Below are 22,266 nucleotides of genomic sequence, written 5' to 3' on the forward strand. Positions count from 1 at the left end.
TTTTCTTAACAATGAGCATTTGTCTCGTTAAGTGTTGAGAAAATCATTGAATTGTGTTTGACATCTATTAAATCAATGTGTAAAATATGTGTTTTGCACGTTTTGTTACAGAAAAAATCACCTTCACGAATGTTCCCTCACCCCAAGAGTTTACTGAAAGAGACAATGCCGACATCATTTGTGACGTGGTCAGTTCCCCTCCTCCCACTGTCATCTGGAGATATAAAGGAGCAAGAATACAGATGGAGAAAGATGGTAAGATTTCCCTGAATGGATCATATCTCACTCTGTTGAGAGATGTTGTTGAATATGTTTAAACTTAGTGAGAAAAACTAACTCTAACCAACTTTTAACTCTGTGACAAACATCAAGGTATTGTTATTTAATTCATAAAATATCTTCAATCTATCGTATTAGAGTAAAAGCTTTGTGATGCTTGTTGTATTTCCTTTAAAAAAGTAAAATATATGCTTGAGTTTTTAAATCAGGGAAGTATCTTGGAAGTCATACAATTTGGTAAATAACAATATAATATGGCCCAATAAACACAATGGCAGTTTTTCAGTCTCAGCAAAGAATTGAAGAAAACTCTTAATCAAACCAACATAAATAACAATATAATTGTTGTAACTGTAATAGACACGACTTCTGCATTATAGAAGACTAGATGTACAAAAAACAATCACAAGTGACACTGGATATGTAAATTCAACAGTGTTGGTGACTTGATATGGTTCACATTGGCTTCTGCAGCCATTATTCTCCGGGGTTTGTGCTTCCAGAGGAAAGAATTAATTTGATTTTGAATTTGAAAATACAATTGACTCCGTGTTCCTCACCCTTCACACTGAACAATATCATTATGTGTATGGTATTACTCACTGGAAAATAATAACACAAGCATGTTTATAAGTTGTAATCGTGTTTTATTTACCACATGATTAAATTTGTTTAGTTCACATTTCATCTGAAAACTGAGGGGGTTCTTGTGGGCTTTGCACATATTTCTTTTTAAAAAAAAAAGTTATATAAAATGTAATGTGCCCAAAATAGTCTGTTGCAATTCATTATATCAACCTCAGACCAGCAAAAATGTGAACCTCTCGCTAACATAGCTCAAGGAAAACGCATAGATTCAAAATTATGTTTGTTATGATAAAAATGCAATACTAAGTGACTAACAAAAACAAGTGTTGTCGGACAAATATATATTAAAGTCGGACAAGAGTTTACTTTATTTACCGTGTTTCTTTACATCACTTTGTAACCTCCTGGTAACATAGCAGCAGCTGTTCATCCTCAAATACGCCAAGTTATTGACTTTTCTCTGATTCTTCAAATATCTAACAGTGAATTTGCCCTCTTCTTCCTTTCAGTTCGCTTTAAGGTGCTGAGCAACTATCACCTTCAGATCCGTGGCATAAAGAAGACGGATGAGGGCTCCTACACCTGTGAGGGTCGCCTCATGGCCCGCGGCGAGATTGATCTGCGGGTCATCAAGGTCGTGGTGAACGGTTAGCGGCCCTTTACCCTCTCGCACTATTACCTCTTCCTTTTTGTTCCTGTGTGCGTGTTTTTGTGCGGCAGGTGTCCCATAACGCTTAAATAAGCTGCCGATCCTTAGAGGCGGCCAGGCTCAACATCAATGTGGAAACAGTTGCCCAGAGCAACCGTGTATCAAAGATGTTTCATGCTAATGAAGTCTGTTCCCTGCAACTTCTGAGCCCGGCACATGAGAGTGCCTAAAATAAGTGCTCTGAAATGTGTCGCCGCTTCTGTTTCTGTTTCCCTCCTGCTGTTTGTCAATGTATCTATGTGACTATCTGCAGATATGTATGTTCTGTATCTATCTACCAGTTTATTCTCTCTCTCTCTCTGTCTTAGTGCTCCCAACCATCAGGGTATGGCAGTCAGAGGTGAATGCCACAGCAGATGTCGCGCAGCCTGCCATGTTGACTTGTGCTGCCGATGGCTTTCCTGAACCCATGGTGACATGGACAAGGTAAAACTCTGCTAACAACTTGGGATACAAATAGTTGCAGTTACAGTTGCAGGAGCACTTATCACATACTAAAAGAGCATCCAAATAACAAATAGCCCTGTCAACGTCAGACACACTGACTGCATCATGGGTGTGTGACGCTCGCTGAATGCCTGTTTTCATTTTGTCCGCCACGTTGTTAACAGGTTTGAGCCGCTTCACAGTCTACACCTCACTGCTGCAGCGCTTCATCTGGAGTTTCTGTGTCTCACCAATTTTTCACATGTGACGCACACGGTTCCCGTCTAAAATAGATGAGGAAAAGATCAGTTGATTGTCGAATTGACGTCATTCCAGCAACACTACATGAAACTGACACATTTCACTACAGTGTCAGTGTCTAGGCTTTATCGACACGTCACAGTTACATAAATAAAAACATAAAATACATAAATATATTTATATAAGTAAGTAACCATCTCAGCAATTTTGTGTTTTTTACAGGACAAAGTGAAGTTCATGTGTGCTATATAGTCATCGCGTGGAAACCCAGTTTGGCTATAATTATATTATGTCATATACTTTTACAAGTGGAGAGAAGTATTTTTTCTTGTGTGATGAATTTACTTGTCAGTGATTGTTTATCGAACAATACTAGCAGGAGTATAAGGCTGTTCTCAGGTCTGTCCCATTGTTGTTAGTATATTTCATTCTTAACCAAAACGGTCAGCTTACTGTTGGCACTGGAGCAAATGTCAGAAGATCACCAAAGTCAAGATATTTTAGTCTAGACCATAATGGTGAGATAACCAACAGACGGACCAGTAACTAAACCAAGCTGCGTTTTCAGTTAAAAATAATGTTTCACTCCTACATCCTCAGATTTGCCCGTTGATAGTTCTTAGTTATTGGCCGATTTTGTAATTTTCTTGCTGAAGAAATATTAATTATCCACGAAATTCCAAACAGTCTCTTATACTTTCTTTATACAGCAGTGACCAGATACAAATATTTGTATAGGCTTTACTTGACAAATAGACACTAAAGCCTTTGTTTGTTTGCAATAGTTACAAAATATAGTCTATGAAACAACCACACATTCCCACATTCACATCAGTAACAGTATTGGTTATATGCACCAGTTTACCTGCATCAAACTGACGAACAGAGTTTATATGACCCTGTAGGGTTATTAGAGATATTCTGCTAACTGGTTTATTCATTGCAATAGGATACTTAACCACGGGATATAAAAGGTGAATATAAACAGTGAAACCTGAAGACCAGATTGTCATCAAGAGCCACATTGTACTCTGTGTCTGAATACAGCCATTGATAGGCTCCTGCTTTGTTCTACTGTTCCTGCTTGTCTTGTTTCCAGGACAGCAGGCGGCTCTGTCGACTGTTTAGAACCCGAGGGTCACAAAGTGCAAAGAGTCCAGGAGCATCTGATGCTCTTGGTTTTTATTGTTAGAATTAACATGATCCTGTAGTTATCTGCAGTTGGACCGAACCCGCAATTAAAACTGCCTGAAACAAATGATCACAGTCAGAGGTCCGAGAACACTATCTGTTTTGGATCCTTGGTAAACAAATTATAAATGTTACTCTGACACTTTAAAAAAACAAATGGCAAAAGGCTTACAATCTTAAAACATTATCTTCCTGAAAAAATATTCTGCTTTCACCTTTTTCATCACGGCACTTCCTCACTTGACCTTTTTCAAATTGTCATTGAGAAATAACTGTGTATTTTCTAAAGCTCTGTAGGTCACATTTAAGAAAACACATTCTTTTGAAGAGCAGCGACCTGTTAACATGGTACATACATTATGAAACATATTGGTTAAATAGGTCTTATGTTCCACCCTTGTTTTTCCCACAGGGGTGACGTGGTTCTTGACGCAGGAGAGAAGTACAGCTTTAATGAAGATGGCTCTGAAATTACAATAATGGATGTTACCAAGCTGGATGAAGGAGACTACACATGCATTGCCAAGAACAAGGCTGGGGAAACTGCGCAGGAGCTCAGTCTCAGAGTGTTTGGTAAGGAGACACATTTAAGATGCACACGTGAATTAAAGTGTTAATATGAAATGCTCAGAGTGTGTGGGAATGAAGTATAAGAGTATGTAGGTGGGTGAAGAACTATTGTATGGTTTTGTGTCTTGTTTTCTAGGGGATACAAGATGAGGTGTTGATTCAGTGTGGGTTGGGAACGTTTCATGTAAAGATGGTGGTTAAGGATTGAGAGAATGAACTCAGCTGAACTCTTTGAATTTGGTATTTTTCTTCTTTTTCTTAGTTTTTTCCCTCTTGGTTGTTGCTGCCTTTTTTTTGTAACATAGAGATGACTGTAATTAAAGTTACAATCACGGTATTGCTTCATGTAGACATGAGATTTAATTTTACATTGAAATAGCTTGTGAACCTTATTTTTCTAAACAAAAGAAATCACCAATGCCTGGTTCTTTGGATCTCAATGGAAGAACAATCTCCATGAATTTACTGAAGACAGCTTTCAAAGCACATTGTTTAGCTCTTTAGCAACAACTCCCTCATTACTGGGAGGATTTTCTTGCACTCACAAAGCTCTGGTTTTCTTACATCAAAGTGGAAATCTCTGAGCTCCCATTTTCTGAATTTGAAAGAGTTCTTTAATGGTTCCCTTCCAATACCAAGTCTGACTGGAGATTCATATTCTTCCGGTACAACTGCAGAGTGCACACAAGGCTGTAAAGCCCCATTTAATTTAACTTTAATTTAAACCAGATATTGTCTTAATTTAACTCTAAAATCTGAGTTTCACTCAGATAGTGTGCGTGTGTTTTAATCCTTGCTCATTTCAAACCAGTGAGAAGATCACAGATGGAAGCTGAAATAAAGAGATCTCTCATGTGAAATAGCCTAAACGGGTCCAGGTTTTCTGTGTTTGTGTGATGTTAGAATCTAATTGAGAATATTGACTTTCAGAGCATTTAAATAGGGCAACACTGAAATTAGTAAGCAAACTGCCTGAGTGCTGAACACCTCTGAAGTCAGAATATATGATCTGATTCGATACCTTTGTAGAAGCGTACGTGACTGTCGGAGATATAGCTGCAGGTTTACGCATGAGTTATTTATCTTTTCTCTTTGTCTCCAGCATGTACAGAATAGGTAGATATCTAGCCAGCAGCGGAAACCTTTAGAGACACCGTGCACCTGCAAAATACAGAATACTTTACTTGCTGACACACATTATTGTGGATACTGTTATCGACTATGTTTACATGGACGGCAATATTCCCATTATTGACCTTACTCTAAGTTGGATATTGTTTTGTTTATCATGTTTATATGAGTTACTAAATAATATTCCATTCATTCACTGTATTGAAGTGGCCTGCATGGAGCTAACCCATAGCCTAATCCATGCATTTCATCCGACATGGGGGGGAATGGACTAGATGTGTGAGTAATGCACATCCTTAAGCTGCAGAAGAGGCACTTCAATTTGCCTTGCTCTGCTCATGTCACAGTTGGGGCCCCCTGCTGTACTTTCAGGTTAGCTCAGGTGCTCTGTAACTGAGACAGTTTGCCTAAATGTAAACAAAAAGACGAACGGCTCCTTTGAGAGGCAAAATAAATTATAAGAGGAATTTTACAACTGCTGGGACTAGGAAGGCTTAAATAGCGTTTTGCTGCCACGAAAATCCCCATAACCTGTCAAGATACTGCTCCTCATCCTCTCTTTGAACTAATTTCAAATCCACGGAGTTGCAATTGTGTCTGTGCTGTCAAACCACTTGCCTGCTCTTGATATGCATGTGTGGCTGCAATGACTGTGTGTTTGTGTTTTACAGCCAAACCCAGGATCACATTCATCGTGAACCAGAGCACGTCAGAGATGGACGAGCAGGTAACTTTGACTTGTGAGGCTTCAGGTGATCCAACTCCCACCATCAACTGGAGCTATGGCCAACGCGACTTCACCGAAGGAGAACAGGTGAAATAATAAACACAGAGTGGATGACAGCAGACGCTAAATGACTAAATCCTGGGTACTCAGCTCTGGTCCTTAAGGGCCGATGTCCTGCCACCATCTTTCCTTTTAAAGTAAATGAAGCACACCTAGGATAAAGTGGACAGATACTGTCTGTGTCCCAGTTGCACACTTTACATAAATTCTAACCACTTTGTAAGTCGATTAATATAACTTGTACTTTGTAATACCTCCAAATTGAAAATAAGTGCTGTATCTCTGAATCTGCACTTCTGAACCAGTTTCTTTGCATAAAATGAAATCTACATTTTCATATAGTTAACTCCATGAGGCATTAGTTTGTCGTGTAGAATTGGGACACAGTGACTAGTAACCACCTGAGAGGAACACAGCCCAGCGTGTGTCAGGGAGAAGAATTGAACACCTTCAACCTGAATTCTAGAGGTATATTGATCATGTGCAGGTACGGAACCCCTGCAGTTTCATTATGAAACACGCACAGCAAGTTTATGTACTGCTGTTTATTTTCCCTAAATTACCAGCTCCTTCGGGACGGCCCAATGGATTTCCTGTAATTAGCTGAGCCATACTCAGCCAGTAATGTGGAGTACACTCAGATTTGACTTGAGTTTTTTTCTGAATGTCAAGAAAATCTGCATCAGAAACCCAATTATAACATTTCCCAAAATAAGCATGTAATTGAAAGCATAATAATTAATCTTCGTCTGCTTCTTATTGTATTTGCTCGAATGAGCACTTGAATGCTCAAGTGTTAGTCATGCATTTTTCAATCACTATTGCCATTATTCTGCTCATACCAGTGATTGAAAAGATTTTATATTAAAATTTTATAATTTTAATCAATTGATATCCCGCTACCACCTCATATATTTTTTCCGGCAAAGCATTGGGTTAGAGCTGGATTTTTTATTTTTCCATTACATCCTTAATTCCCCTGTATGTTCTCTTGGTAATATCCTCGAAATATTCCAAGAGCAAACCCTCAAAATCAGTCAATACCTGATTGGTATTCTTAAACATCTATTGCCAACATGGCCGGTTCCTTCAAGGTCTTGGAGTCTTGCTACAGTTGACAGGTAATAAGAGGGAAAATGCTTCAGAGATAAACTGTAGCTTATGGAGGAATTCTGGTGCCAGTCCATTACATGCGCTACATTTTCTTCCTACAGGCACATCTAAGCAGGATCTATCAGGTATGAAATCTGCGTGGCACAGAAATGTACTGGAGTAGTGTTGCAAAGTATGCCTCCATATTTGACACCCCCCCAGCCCCTCCCCCCCACTGAAATAAAGTAATCCCTTTTTATTGAAAAATTCCCAGCTGTTTCTTGAAAACCCCAAGGAATGATCTTATCAGAGTTCATGAAATTGATTCGACTACTGCATGCTTCCCAAACAGAGCCGGAAAACTTCGCTGATCTTGTGACACAAAGTGTGTAGAGCTATGTATCTCATGAGATCAGATGAATGTTCTGTTAATAACATAATGGAGAAACGCCATTTCTGTGTCGCTGTCGCCTGATCATTTCAAACTTTCCATCACAGCATGAGGGTGTCGGGACTCAAGCCCAGCTCGGTGTGTCTATCATCTCCATACTACTTTAGATTGTCTAACATTTATGTCGGTATCACCTGAAAATTGAGGCTAGTAGTGATCCACCTGAAATCTTTTGAGTATCTTACACTCAACCCCTGCAGACAAATTATATGACATGTGAGTGTTAGACACATAATGATCACAGAGGTGTTCGGTGGAGATGGGATAAACCGAGATGGATTCCAGCAGAACACAGGCACTGTGCTCTGTGAGGAACAGAAATATGAACCTTTTACACATTCTATCACGTGTCAAACTTACAGGGCTGAATGTTTGATATTCAAAATTAGATTTTGAGTGGAGCCTCACAAGCGCAAATAACGCTACCACCACATGAAGCACATCATGACTCCGTACACAGTTCACACCTCAGACCTACTATCCAGAGTAGAGGAGAAGCACCTGGCAGAGCTGCTGTACCTCAACCTCCTCGTCCCTCAGGGACAGGTCGGCTTTGTTTGTGGTCTTGAAGCTGTCATAGTGAATGAGGAGAAACTTATCAGAGCAGAGCAGTGTTTTGAACACAGCTCTACATCCTGCAATTTCACCATTACATGTCATGATAGACATAGTTTTACTGAAGTCGTAAGAACTGATGGCATTAGAGGGCTGAAGAAATAAACAGTTTGCATCACCTACCCGTTTCCTTCACTGTGTGGTCACTGACATGCGAAGCCATGGCGTCATGACGCCCATCTGTGCTGTGGTGGCAGTGTGCTTTGCGCTCTAGTCTGCAGAACGATGCATTATCTCTTCAAAAAAATGATTAGCAGCCTCACTTAATCACTGTGGACTAAGAGTAGATACAGTTTTCTTTTAGAGTTCGGGTTACCAAATGGTAACCTGATTCCATGGTGGGGGCTCTAATGGTTGCATGAGGAAATGGCTGCTAATTGTTTAATTGTCTTGTTCAGTTTGTTCGTTTGAAGTCTGTCTGCCATGCTTTCTGTAATCATCACAACAGCTGTATTTCATCTGGAATGGGTGTGACAAGTGAGACAACATTCATTTGGGGTGGACATGTTTAATTGACCCAAAAAACCTGCAGCTGTTAATTTGTTTGTACAAACTTAAAAGGACGGAAAGGGCAACGTGTTCTCATTAACTTATGAATATTAGTTTTTTGTATTGGTCACGAAACCAGTACAGCTTTTTTAGATGTGTGGTGATGAAGAATAGCCAGAATTAATTAGCAGTTTATTTAAATGTGTTTTCAGTTCTTTGACTCTTTAGTCAGTCAGACACTCAGTTTTCTCATCTGTAGAGCTCTGGTTATTATAAATTCATTCATTCATATACACTCAGTATATACATATTTTACCTTATTCACGCATAACCCAGCAATAACAATAATAAAGTATAGTCCTTTATTACACTTATTAACAATGGGCTGTTTATTGTTCAAACTGAAATTTACATAAGAGGATTAACACTCTGATAGAATCTAGCCATGGAGGACGTTAAACAAAGGATGTAAAGACATTGTATCATAATGCGAGTGGGTAAAAGCTCCACATGGTATTTTTAAGCAATTACACTTTCTATAAGTTTCAACATTTCAAGTAGACCCTTAGTAGACGATTAGATCAAGAAATAAAAAGAATAGAAAGGGTCATGGTTTTATATGTATTCACTTTTCACATGAGAACGGAGGCGTCATGATAGTGAATAACTTTAATATGTAAGCATAAAGATCTTCCAAACACTGTTGACTACTACCGGTGATATTCAGCTTTTTAGCTATTCAAATCTTGGTCTTGCTTCGTTTGACTGTCTTTCCATTTTTATTGTGCTTTGGGGTTTTAAAGGTTAACACAAGAAGAAACTCTTTCATTCTAAAGATGGTGAATAAAATCTTCAGGGCTGGCAGACAAAAAATTAGTTCGACAACCGTGAGTTAAGAGATGCACAATGTGAGGATTAAGGGAGATTACTGTATCATACAAAGGAGCAGCAGTGGGTCTGTACATACAGAATAAAAAGGATAAAAAGAGCAAGTGAAAAGAGATATTGTGCACTTGTGGCTTTTATACCTGCACAGAGTTCAAATGGCAACTATTATGAGAATAGTTTGATTTGTTTATATGCCAATGAAAGTATGTTACTGCTCAAAAAAAATTGCACATTAGATCGTGATTAACTAATTATTATAGTTGAAAATCTTTCCCGATGTACATTGTATAAATTGTTGAAAACAAAATCATCAACCCATTGAGGCCTGGATAAAAAAAAAATCAAAAAATGTAAATCATAGGCTGATCCAACATCCGTGAATTTCATCACAGCAGCTCATAATGTGACTCAGTAGTGTTAAGACTTGTTAAGCCCTATGAGACAAATTGGGTATTTGTGAATATGGAGCGATACAAATACAATTTGATTGATTGTGTGTATGGTCTCCACATGCCTGTATGCACACCCGACATAGTCTGGGCAGGCTCCTGATGAGTCTGTGGATGGTGTCCTTGGGGATCTCCTCCCAGACCTGGAGCAGGGCATCAGTGAGCTCCTGCACAGTCTGTGATGAGACCTGGCGCGTCGGATACACCGAGACATTACATCCCGTAGTTGCTCAATCGGATTTAGGTCAGGGGAACGTGACAGCCAGTCAATGGCATCAATGTCTCCGTCATCCAAGAGCAGCTTTCACACTCTGGCCACATGGGGCCCAAGCGTTGTCCTGCAGCAGCCCAGGGCCCAGAGCACCAACGGGAGGTCTGACTGTCACTCTGAAGATTTCCTCCTGGTACCAAAAGTAACAGCAGTCAGGTACCGTTGGCTATGACATGGAGGTCTGTGCGAACCTAAAAGGATCTGCCTCCCCAGACCATCACTGACCCACCGCCAAACTGGTTATACTGGATAATGTTTCCAGCCGCATAACGTTCACGACAGCGTCTCCAGACTCTTTCATGCCTGTCACATGTGCTTAGTGTGAACCTCCTCTCATCTGTGAAGAGGACGGGGCGCCAGATGCATATCTGCCAATCCTGGTGTTCGCTGGCGGATGCCATGCTCATGAGACTGTGCTTGGAGGCACAGCAAATCTTCTTGCGACTGCACGTATGGATGTGCCATCCTGGAGGAGCTGGCCTACCTGTGTAACCGGATTGGGCTGCAGGTCCCACCTCAAGCTACCAGTAGTGACAAGGACACCAGCAGAACACAATACTAGAGAATAATTATTCAGGAGGGATAAAGAGCGAGCTATTGTCTGTGGCCACCGCATGTAAATCCATTCCCTCATTGGGGGGTTGTCTTGCTTCTGCCTCTAAATTGCACCTGATGTCACTTTCATTTGCACCAAAGCAGGTGAAATTGATTTACAATCGCTTGTGCTTCCTAAATGGACAGATTGTAATCCCCTGTTCCATTAATTTTTTACAGCACTGCCACTGTATATAATTTTTAAAACTAATCAACTGCTCATGTGGTATTTGGTCGTCTCTATCTTTAAAATGCCTTCACTGTGAGTGGCTATAGATAAATGTGTCGGTTTAATGAATGAAATTCGAAATTAAAGCTTTTATCCATACTTTGTACATTATCAACATAATAGCCGTTTTGCTTATTTTAATACATATTAAGTATTCTGCTTGATGCCGGAAGTTTTTAAGCTGCAAGTATCCGGAAATATTTTCAACCATAGAATGAAGTTATAATCAAATAAAACTGTAAAACTCTTTTAGTTAAAAGCTCTTTAGACTTGCAGAAACAACCAGACTTTGAATCGGAAATTAAACAAACGTCGTGATTGTTTCGCTTGGTATGAGATCCTTAAAGAAAAAAAAGTGTATACCATTGTGTGGCGGAGGTGCATAAGAGCATCTGGAACAGAGGAAGCTTTAAACGTTGCTCGCCAGTGCAGAGAGGAGCTTTGTTTTCTCCAAACACAAAAGGCTCCTCATTTATAACGGCACACCTGCTGGCTTAGAAGTAGGAGTGATGTCAGGGTTTTGTTTTTTTCTCCCACATGCTCGTCAGTTTTCACTGGTGCTCTGGCAGAATTTCCTCGGCTCAGCAGTTAATGACATGGGACGCTCACGATATCCGTGCTCATCAGTTTCAGTCAGGCGTCACCCGGTGAATAAAACCGCCCGGGTTCAGTACATTTATGTGTGTAGGGTACTCGTGTTAGTATGTCTCTTCTCTCTGCCCTCCTCTCGCTGACATCACATTTCATGTCTTAACAAAGAGCAAGGATAATTCTCTCTGTAAGGAAATAACAATGGGCTGGAAAAATTCCCAAGGGAACCGTCACCATGTTGCTGTGCACGTTCGCCCGAGGAACTGATTATGTCGCGGCGTCTTCTTTTGCCTCGCTCGCATCTGCCGCTGTTCGATGTCCTTTTGTCTTAAACAAACACCTGTCATCGATCGGACGGGGACGGTTGTCGGCTCGCTCGCTGCAGACGAGTGTGTGGATGAGGGTGGCCATGTTACACACCATTAGGCTGCCTGTTTTAATTGGGCTACCACTCTTTCTCAGCACGGTGGTGATATGCAGCCAACTGCTGTTTGTAATGATGCTCGGTGCACAGCAGTGTGTTTTTGCTGTGACAGTAGAGGACTTACAGTGCTCCTAAGGACATAGTGAAATTAGATTCATACAGCAAGGGCTCGCATATGAAGAGGTTACCAAGTTTTTTGTCACCTTTCGCATCGGTGATCGTTTGTCAGTGATAGTTTGTCAGTGATATTAACCACTTGAATTCAAACACACCCTATATGTCTTGTGTTATTTATAAGCCCCCAGTATTGATTATGAGAGGATAATACTGGGGCTTGATGTTTTGCCCTTCAATTATTCCAGCAGATTGCTTTCTTGACATTTTCTAGCTGTTGCACCTGATGAAATAGCTGTTTATCATTTTGCTTGTTACGCCTCAGTACTTTTTCGCTATGTGGGCCATCACATCTCATTGTCATGCTTAACATTTTCTCGTCAGCATCATAAAATCCATAGAGCATGCTTTCCAAATAGCTTTTTGTCTTGTGGAGTTGGGCTCTTCAGGGTCACTGTGATTTAACTTGACATAGCATGTTGTCTAGTACAGTGCAAATATCTGTAATTCAGCGGTTTGATTTGATCTGTCATGATATCAAGTGATGCTATATTCAGCTGACTATTTTTCTTTATTCAGTAGAGTAAGAGAGATGGTATGTGACTCTATGTCCTGAGTCAGTCTCAATAACTAAAAATAAAGCTGTAGCACAAATATTGTTAATATCATACACTGTACATAAGGATAGACACCATGACCCCTCTCCAAAGGCCCCCTGGTGGCTAGCTGCAGTATAGGTCCTAAACCCTGCCTCTTCGATGGTAGTGGTTGGGACATGGACTAGAGAAAATGTTCTCAAGAAATGGTCACTGTCATTTAAGGTAGATATTATCACACTGATGTATGTAAAACTAGACTTACTTGAACATACATCAGTGTGATAAGATCTACCTAAGTGTAGTTTTATTTAGATATACAAAAAGTGGGTGAAGCACCATGATTGACAGCTGAGACTGACTCACGATTGGTCGATCAAGTGTATTGGCGGATCCTAACACCGCGGCTCATCCCCTTGATCGCTATTTTCTGGGGGCAAGTGGAGACAAGTCATCTATCTTTACATTCAGTCTATGCGTAACAGTCAAAGCAGGATATGTGACTTGTTAAATGACTCCACAACATATATCACCTGTCGCAAAGATTAATTTCAAGAAGAGCTGCTTCATTGAAAAATTGTCATATCTAGAAACCTGGCAAGTGTTGTTCCAGTGACATTTTTTATGCCCTAATAAAGACAACAGTGTGAGAGTAAATTATCTGCTATTGGCAGTTTGGTACTTATCTTGTCGTTATTGCTTCAAGCCTCACGGATAGATTGTGAGTCGATAATTGCTGCACGACTTTTACAAAACAGGCCAACATATCTCTGTTGTTGCCGTGTAATGGAGTCGCCTCCTCTGATAAACGAATAACCTTCTTATCTGTCAGCATTCGCGCTATCGTAAATGCCTTTTAGGCTTTTAGAAAGCTGCATTTGTTCGAGTCTGTTGTACTAATAAAAAAAACACACACCATCAAAATATCTTCAAAAATGTTGTCATATAATAGGTTTCTCCAGAAGGCAAATCCAAAGTATAGCTGTTATTATATCTGTGGACCTTTAGCAGAATCACACATTCAGCTCAGGTTCTGTGAAAGCACAGGAAATAAACTTTGGACACCTAATACTTGCATGCAATGTGCAGCATCCCAGCTTTACCTGGCTAAGGATTACTTTCTAAGAATTGCTTTGCCTTGTGTTTGTTGTTCTGTCTTTGTCCTCCGCAGGCATCATGGACTCGGCCTGAGCATCACAAGGTATTCTAAATGCATGACTTTTTCCCTACACCCATCCATCTTTCATGTCAGGGGAGTCTAATTCAATTCTGGATGGATGCAGATCAAATTTCTTGATCAAATAAGGGTCAGGGAGAGTATAAACCCTCGGAGCAATGCAGAAGCCAAACAGGCCAGAGAAATTCTGTCTCTTTCTTTTACTTGTTTGTTTTCTATAGAAACTTAAGATGCAGAAGCGTATATTACAGACGGTGTTGTTTTTTTCCACAGATATTTAACCAAGCCTGTGAGAACACAAGCTTTAAAGGACAGATATTAATTTTCTTTTTTATATTCTATAGATTCAAAACACGACTCTGTTAAAATCAGTTTTTTAGTTGAAACACTTTCCAGATCTACACCTCCCCCCCTACATGTCCAGACTGCCAATTCTTGATCATATTTTTGATCGATTGTTGGACCAAAGACGACTGAATATGTATATAAAAGAAAATGAAAGATGCCTTTGTGCAGCAGCCCAGATTATCAGAGCCAGGCACTTTCCCTGAGAGAAAGTAAAAATTGGCAAAAGACAGCGCTGCCCACATAAACCTTTCTCCCATTTTCTTCACTCCCAAAATGTGTTTTACATATGTGAGAAAATTGGTGAGAAAAACCACCTCTTGCCTAATGTTTGTGGCAATTGCACTGTACTAGAGGACAGAGCTGTTACAGTATCTTTTTCTGGCTTTTGGATAAACAGAAATTTGTGCTCTGACCAAGTATGCCATCAATGTTTTATTGTTATTTATACATTTGTACCACTTGACATGATATGAATATGTATTTCTGGACCATTTGGTTCCACAAATAGCCTTTCTATTTCACTTTCAAATTGCAGGAAGCATTGCACTAAATCTAAATTGGTCTTTTCCTTCTGCTCTGTTCTGTAAAAATATTGAGAATATTTATTTTTCTTTCATTCATTGTTTTCACATGACTTTTCGAGATTCAAGATCAGGTGAATGTACGAAGAAGACGAAGCTCCAAAAAGCTCAAACCAGTGCATCCCAGTTACTTAAATTTCTCGGTTTTATAAGAAGGATAAAGATAATCCAAAGCAAGCACCAATTTTCCCTAATCCCTAACCACACTGATAGTTTAAAAATGCATTATGCCGTCCTTTTTATTTTACGAACTGTATTTTATAAAGCTGTTTCACAAATTACATCTCGACAGCACACATGCAGCACATTTGTAGCTTTGGTTGTGAGTGTTTTGGTCAACATTAATGGATTGGGTATAGTCATAATCTTCAGGAGCATGCGGTCTTGTGACGAGCTACAGAAGGGGAGGTATGTTCCCTCTTTACATGCTCCTGTTCCAGCTGTGTCTCCGTCTCCTCTGCTGATGAAGCTGTTTGGAAGCTCTGGTGTCACTGTGGTTTGATTTATTGGAGGAGCTTACGTCTGAAAGTCTTTTTTCGTTCTTCCCCTGTCCTCCTGGTGTTTTATTCCAGGTTTTCACATAGACGTGGAGAGTGGTTTTACACCTATTTGTTATAGGTAATAAAACAAAAAATTATGACCGAGAAAAGGTTTCATAAAGAAAGCCACCGTGGTGCATTATGCATTAACTCCGAAAACTATAGTTATGAAACATTAATGACGCCCAATATTAAATTGCAGAGAACACATCATTTTCCTCTGGTGGATAATGATATTCATTACAGGCCTCATATACGGAGTACGTGGCTGCAGCCCCTGAGAAACTGGCGACACTTTGATTTCTTTCAGAACGTACGAGCACAAAATAAAAACGAATCAATGTTGAGGTGAATAACAATGACACAGTGGTCGCACAGTGTGGCATGTTGCACAGATGCAGGAGTCAGGAGTTGAGAAGGAACATTTTCTGCACAGGGGTCAGAATAAAAGGTTAGTGTGTTATGTAAGCGTCTCCCTGGTCCTGCTACCCGCTATGCATAATGAATGGCCCAGACATGCTTTGTCTATTGAATTTGAATACAAACCAACGAGGGTTTCTCTAACATGGCCGCCCAGACCGGGCCCTAATTCAATATGTGTAAAAGCAACCGTGCCATTGTTTCTCCTGTAGCTTGGATCAAAGCCATGAATGCAACCAAAAGAGAGACTGAGATATTCAGTTCTGCAGCATCGTGTCAAAGGAAGCATTCACAAAAACACAAAAGCTTACTGTATTAAAAACACTTGCATGTCCTAAATCCATAAATTAAATTTAATCGGTTGAAGAATTACTGAGGCCGTGATGTACTGTTTTTATAACAACAGTTGAGATTGTCTGTGTCATTGGTAGCTTAAACAAACAATCTGGTTGAAGTTCACACATGTCTTTCATGAGGAAAAACTAATGTTTACTTTTACTAATGTAATACAACATTTCAATAGACTAGGATAGGATATTACTATCTGGAACTTGATACCTCCACAGTTTAGTGTCACACGACAACAACAGTCACAACAACACAGAGCTGTTGACCTTGGCTGGGAAGCTACTTATGGTTGGACATTGTAACTGGGCCTATCAAGTTAATGAAACCAGGTATCTTGAGAGCAGGAAGGTCATTTACTCATCTCATTAGCCAGCTGTCAGTTGTTATTCACCAGGTTTCAAACGCTATCTAACCTGGCATGTGTCCTTCAACACTGAAAGTGGGACACATGCTCAATGTGGGTTCAGAGAGATGCAGGCTAATAGAAAAACTAAAAAAACACACCACAAGGAATCAACTCAGAAAAAAAAAACGTGTGCAATGACACTAGGTCATAAGTGTCTGACACTATAGAAGTGTTAGTGTGTGAGGCTAATGCTCCGTCTAGCGGCATGCATCAACATATTTCACAAGTTGGTAAGCCCTCGTGTGAAAAGCTCTCAATGGTTTCTAGTGCCTCCTGTCATGAATTATTGATAAGCTCCCCTGTACTGTCAACTGTGTCCTTATGTTTCCAAGTCTTTACAGAGCAGAATGTGCCCATTTCATTAATGTAATGTCTGTTCTGCTCATTAAAGTCCCGCTTATTTCTCAGGTCGCACATCTCTCTGCTCAAGTGTGCTCCGTTGATGTAAATGTGCAATATGGCTGTTGGAAATAACTGATGCGAATGGTTTGTTTTCCTAAACAAAACCCATTTCTTTTCTCATTTAGAGTCTGGATGGGAATGTGGTGGTGAGGAGTGACGCTCGTGTCTCCTCCCTCACTCTGAAGTACGTTAAGTATACAGATGCCGGCTCGTACCTCTGCACAGCAACCAGTGCCATTGGAGAGGATAGTCAGTCGGCATACCTGGAGGTCCGCTGTAAGTGTTTCCTTCATCCGTAATAGAAGTGTCTGAGAAAATATGAAAACAAGACGTTACATCCACATAGGTTACCTTCAAAATTTGTATTTGCTGATCATATAAAGCTCACAGCACTATTTTCAGGTACTGTTAAAACCACAGAATCAAAAACAGTTTTGTCAGAAAGAGTATTTTCTTTGTTTCCTAGATGCCCCTAAAATACATGGTGAAGTGGCAGTGTATACCTGGGAGGGGAATGCAGTGAATATCAGCTGTGAAGTCAAAGCTCATCCCAGTGATGCGTCCATTGTTTGGCTGAGAGACCGACTGCAGCTGCCCAACTCCAACACCACCAACATTAAGATCTTCAGGACTCCATCAGTCAGCTTCCTGCAGGTACTAATCCATAAGTCCGGCCATGATTTACTCTTTGTGAAAATAAATCTACACACATACTCGTAGAGTCCTTCATTGCTTACACACACACACACACACACACACCCACACCCACCCCCACACTCACAACCCTGTCATCAAGATTTAATGAACATAGGCTTGAAGTGAAGGGTTTTCTTTCGGCTCCATTGTGTAAAAAAATTTGATGAATAATTAAGCGGTGGGGAAGCTCACAGCAACAAAAATAGTCTACGCTAATGGACAAACAAAAAGGTCACCTTCAGAGCGATTGACACACAGGTTCGGTTCATCTGCTTTGGTACACTGCCCTTCATTCATTTGCTTCTTCTTTCTCCATTTTCCTCCTCCAGATAACCCCAGAGTCTGAAAATGACTTTGGGAGCTATAACTGCTCCGCCTCTAATGAGATGGGCACAGAGTCCAAGGAGTTCCTGCTCATTCAGGCCGGTCAGTGATGTTACTGAGATTTACCATTTTGTGCCTTGTTTTTCAGTTCATGGTCAAATGTTGAAGTATATTTACTGTGACGTAAAGTGATTGATAATAGGAACAATTTGTCTGCAGGATGTGCATTGTCAGAAATGGTTATTTGGGATAAATCATTTTCTTGTAGCACATTAATTGAATAGCATGTTTTTTTCTGGCCAATGCTTCAAGAGCAGATTTTTCTCCCATATTCAAAACATCCAGCACAGTGTGAGATCACAAGGATCACAGTTTGTTTCTATGGTTGATACATTTAGATAAAAAGCCAATCAAACCAATATCACATAATTTGACGTTACTTCTCTGTGGCTGCTTAAAAATACACCAGATCTAAGCCTTTTAGTTCTTACAGGGCTCAGAAACATATTACAGTATTTTCTTGTGCACTAGTATTAACCCTGTCAGCTATTTTTAGATTTAATCTTAGTCCTGAGATAAAAAAAAAAGAAAGAAAAGCCCATGACAGTTTTAGTCATATTCAGCCGGCCTCACCTTTTAATTCAGGGAATACAAGTTGAGTTGTTTTTTCTTTTCACACAGAGGTAGTCATCTCACAGACTTTATTCCAAAACATTATTCTACATTTTTAACTGTGAATTCTAATAATAGAGAGGTTGCATTAAACAGTCAGAGACCCATTACAACAAGCCAAGACCTGAAATGTGTCAAGCAATGTCGCAGTCTCAATGTTATAGTGAGAAGTTCATATGACATTAGATTAAATTAAGTCTCTGCTTTTAGCTAAATATGGCTTAAAAGTAAAGAAACGTGTATATAACATCTTAACGACCTCGTTACTTCGGTTTCTGTGTGTTGCATCTCAAGCTGTCTCCTCAGGTTTGTTTTCTTTTCCCCAGTGGTTTTCTTTCTGCAGGAAACATTCCCTTTTTTCTATCTGTTCAGATGTCAACCTGTTTTTCTGCTGTAATGTTCATTTCTCTTCACTAAATTTGACCAGACCTCCTCCAGCCTTTTACTGCACAACTAGATCCAGTGTAACAGTTATGATGCTGCTGCAGAATCACCAGAAAAGACTGGCGTGCAAGAAATGAGATTTGAAGAGCAGCCTTTTTAAGAAATGAATCTGTGTAATTGAATCTCCTGTGTGGATCAACATTGATGCGTCTCCTCTTAGCCATGGAAGACCGTTAATCAAAGTTACGGCATTTAACTTAAACACCAGATCACCACCAGCTGATGCCATAGACTGTATTCAAACCAGCACATTAGACAAATGGAGCAGAGAGCAGGGAGTCAATGCAACTCTTAACCCACAGGATCAAGTGAATGAATTGAAAACACCACACGCTGCACTTAGAGCAGGATACGGATTACTGAGGTAATTAGAATGAACCTTTTCATTCAGTACACAACTGTGCTTTAACCAAAGTGTGTGAGGGCGGCCACCAGCACTTATATATGGATATAGTTGTATTTTGCTGTAGTGGGTGAACCGACTTCAGGTTGTTCTTTTCAATAAACTTCATGAATATGTTTTTTTTTACTCATAACTAATAATCCTGTTCAACACAAATCAGATATTTTTTACACAAATCTTAAAGTAATAATCACAAGTCTAATTTTCAGCCTGATTTCTAATTCATTTTTTCCCTCAAGCACCAGCTGTTTATAATTTGATTCGATTTTCTTTCAAAAAGCTGCTAATTTTCACTGATTTTCTTTGTGCATCGTGTCAGACTGACGTCGGATCAGCTGTTCCTTGAAACAGTTTGAATTTGAATGTTTTTCTCAGCCTTTCTTTTTTCTAAAATGACGACACGAGTGTGCAGCTTCCAGAGCAAGAGAAATGTCTCTTTACTGTGAAAAGTCACGGATTACTCACAAAGAAGATGAAGCCAGTTTCCACTGTAATTTGGAGCCATTAGGAGTTGTGAGCTCACTCTCACAGAACAATGGAGTCTGACAGTGTTGGTGCGTTGCAATCTTACAGGTTTTGTTGTAATCACACAGCATGTCCTCCTTCTCTCCCAGAGGTGCCGTCGGCTCCGTTCGTCAGTGAGGTGAGACCCTTCTCCACCTCAGCACAGATCCAGTTTGCGGAGCCCGATTCCACCGGAGGAGTTCCTGTCCTGAAGTACAAAGCGGAGTGGAGGACGCAGGGCCGGGGCAGCTGGGCTCAGGAGGTCTACATGCTTGAAGATGGTGAGAACGTGAGAATGTGAGATGTAACAAAAATGGGTTTTGCTTTTGGGGGAAAAGATGAAGAGGTATATTTTAACAATCCGAGCACATTGCCGTTTAGAGCGTGTCCAAATCCACCTTTGCCAGTTTAATGGTGAAAAATTGGTCTCTGCGCCAGTTACATGGTTCAAATGGGTTGTACTTTGTCAATCATCAATCATGGGTGGGTTTGGGGTTTGACATGCAAAAACACCATCTGCATGCCATCTCCCATTTGCTTTAAAAGCCAGGTGCACTTGCACTGCAGCAGATTACTGTTATAAGGGTGGATTTTGCCAGGTTAAAGGAAACTGTAACTTGTGTGTTGTGCAGCTTCCTTTGTAGTAGAAATTATTCATTCATAATAGACTTGAATAAGTACAACATTTTAAATGGTCTTAAATATATGATAGTTAAGTCTTAATTATGTTCACGATCATTTAACTCTACTTCTATTGACCTTTAAATTGAGTTTTCTAAGAGAAATGCTTTGACAGTCTGCATATTAAGTTGTGTCTCAAAAAAGATAGATACCTTCTGTCTCTGCCTGTAGTTGAGAGATAACATGGTATTTCACCTTATCTTTAATAATGTGAAAGTACAAGTAATTCTGATACCACTTAATATCTGTTGTACTTTACTATCATACTGGTCTTAAACGATGTGAACAGTTTGCAGAATCCCTGTTCTATTACATTTTTATGATTTTGCATGCAAAATTATCTTTTAGTAGATTTACCCCCTTTTTTAAATATATTTTTGTATATGGAATAAACTGAGGGTTGAGGGGTTGAGCTAATCGCAGTTTAATTGTGTTTGTTTTAACTGCTGATGAAAATGATGTCAGCATGGATCGCTCTGCCTCTGATATGTTGCAACAGGCTCCATCAGTGAGGTGACCATCACCGGCCTGAAACCAGAGAGCAGCTACGAAATGAAGTTGTCTGCCATCAACGGAAAGGGTGAAGGTGAAAGCAGCCCGGCCGAGTTCTTCAAGACGGAGCCTGTCCGTAAGTGACTTTTCTTAACCTCTGTCTCCACTAACACAATTACCTGAGCTCCATCCTCTATGTCTTGGAGGGAGAGGAGCTCCTCTGTCTCATTGCTGATCTAAAAACTCATTGAAGGAGAGTTTCTCAGCAGCACACAGGTCAGCACTGACACTGTGGGTGTCACAAAAGAAAAGACTCTTTTCAGTTTGAAGTCTGTCCTGCTCTGTTTGGCTGTTTTTCATGAAATGCCCTTGAAATCCCAGAAATCATGAAATATTTGTATCATCATGTTAAAGTGGTTTAACAGCATCTTGATTAAATTAAAACTTGGCTCTAATCACACAACATTTTGAAATCCACAGTTTCACAGCACGTTATCAGGCTCATTATGTGTTTTCAAATCATGAATGACCATATGAATGTGACTTATTGCAAAGTTCTCTGAATAGCAGCCTTGTGGTGAGTCTTCAACTCATTATTTAGCTTGTAGCTCCCTCTGTTGGTTGGTTACGTGTCTTTACAGGATAATCTGCTGCCTCCTGTTGGAATCCCAGTGAATGTGCCTCGTGACTTACAATTGATTCCATTTTTATTTTTACATCTTATCATTCTGTCCGTGTGCTGCCCTTCTCCACATGTTTCCATTTTTAAAAAATTTGAATCACCCCCTTTTCATTAATTTACCATAATCTGTCAGTGGTGTCCATCAGGTCAAACTTACAAAAGTGATTCATCTCTTTGTTCAGCTCTCGGTTTGATTTAAATCTTTCATGTGTTATTTGTTTTAAAATCCTGCTCATCAGTAGTAGATCAGACAAATAAAGATTTGGATTCATGTGTTTGCAGAACAATATCTTACCCAGTTCAACTTTGCTTTGTATCCACATGTCCCCCCTCCGGTTCTCTGTTGTTTGTCTATCTCTTTATGCACATTTCTCACATACTATTTAAACCCATGACAAAGAG

General features: G+C 39.9%; 1 protein-coding gene across 1 annotated transcript in view; it reads left to right on the forward strand.

The window, feature by feature from the left end:
* ncam1b (neural cell adhesion molecule 1b) overlaps positions 1–22,266 on the forward strand; it is a 38,948-nt gene that overhangs the window by 4,830 nt on the left and 11,852 nt on the right. The window contains exons 4-16 of the mRNA XM_061072532.1: positions 112–255; positions 1,377–1,514; positions 1,885–2,002; positions 3,867–4,027; positions 5,827–5,969; positions 7,157–7,180; positions 13,917–13,946; positions 17,092–17,242; positions 17,433–17,620; positions 17,992–18,088; positions 20,120–20,290; positions 21,190–21,318; positions 22,011–22,025. Of these exons, the coding sequence (XP_060928515.1) occupies positions 112–255; positions 1,377–1,514; positions 1,885–2,002; positions 3,867–4,027; positions 5,827–5,969; positions 7,157–7,180; positions 13,917–13,946; positions 17,092–17,242; positions 17,433–17,620; positions 17,992–18,088; positions 20,120–20,290; positions 21,190–21,318; positions 22,011–22,025 (1,509 nt within the window). The remainder of the gene's footprint in view (positions 1–111; positions 256–1,376; positions 1,515–1,884; positions 2,003–3,866; positions 4,028–5,826; positions 5,970–7,156; positions 7,181–13,916; positions 13,947–17,091; positions 17,243–17,432; positions 17,621–17,991; positions 18,089–20,119; positions 20,291–21,189; positions 21,319–22,010; positions 22,026–22,266) is intronic.

Source organism: Limanda limanda, chromosome 6, assembly GCF_963576545.1.
Source record: "Limanda limanda chromosome 6, fLimLim1.1, whole genome shotgun sequence".
Lineage (NCBI taxonomy): Eukaryota > Metazoa > Chordata > Actinopteri > Pleuronectiformes > Pleuronectidae > Limanda > Limanda limanda.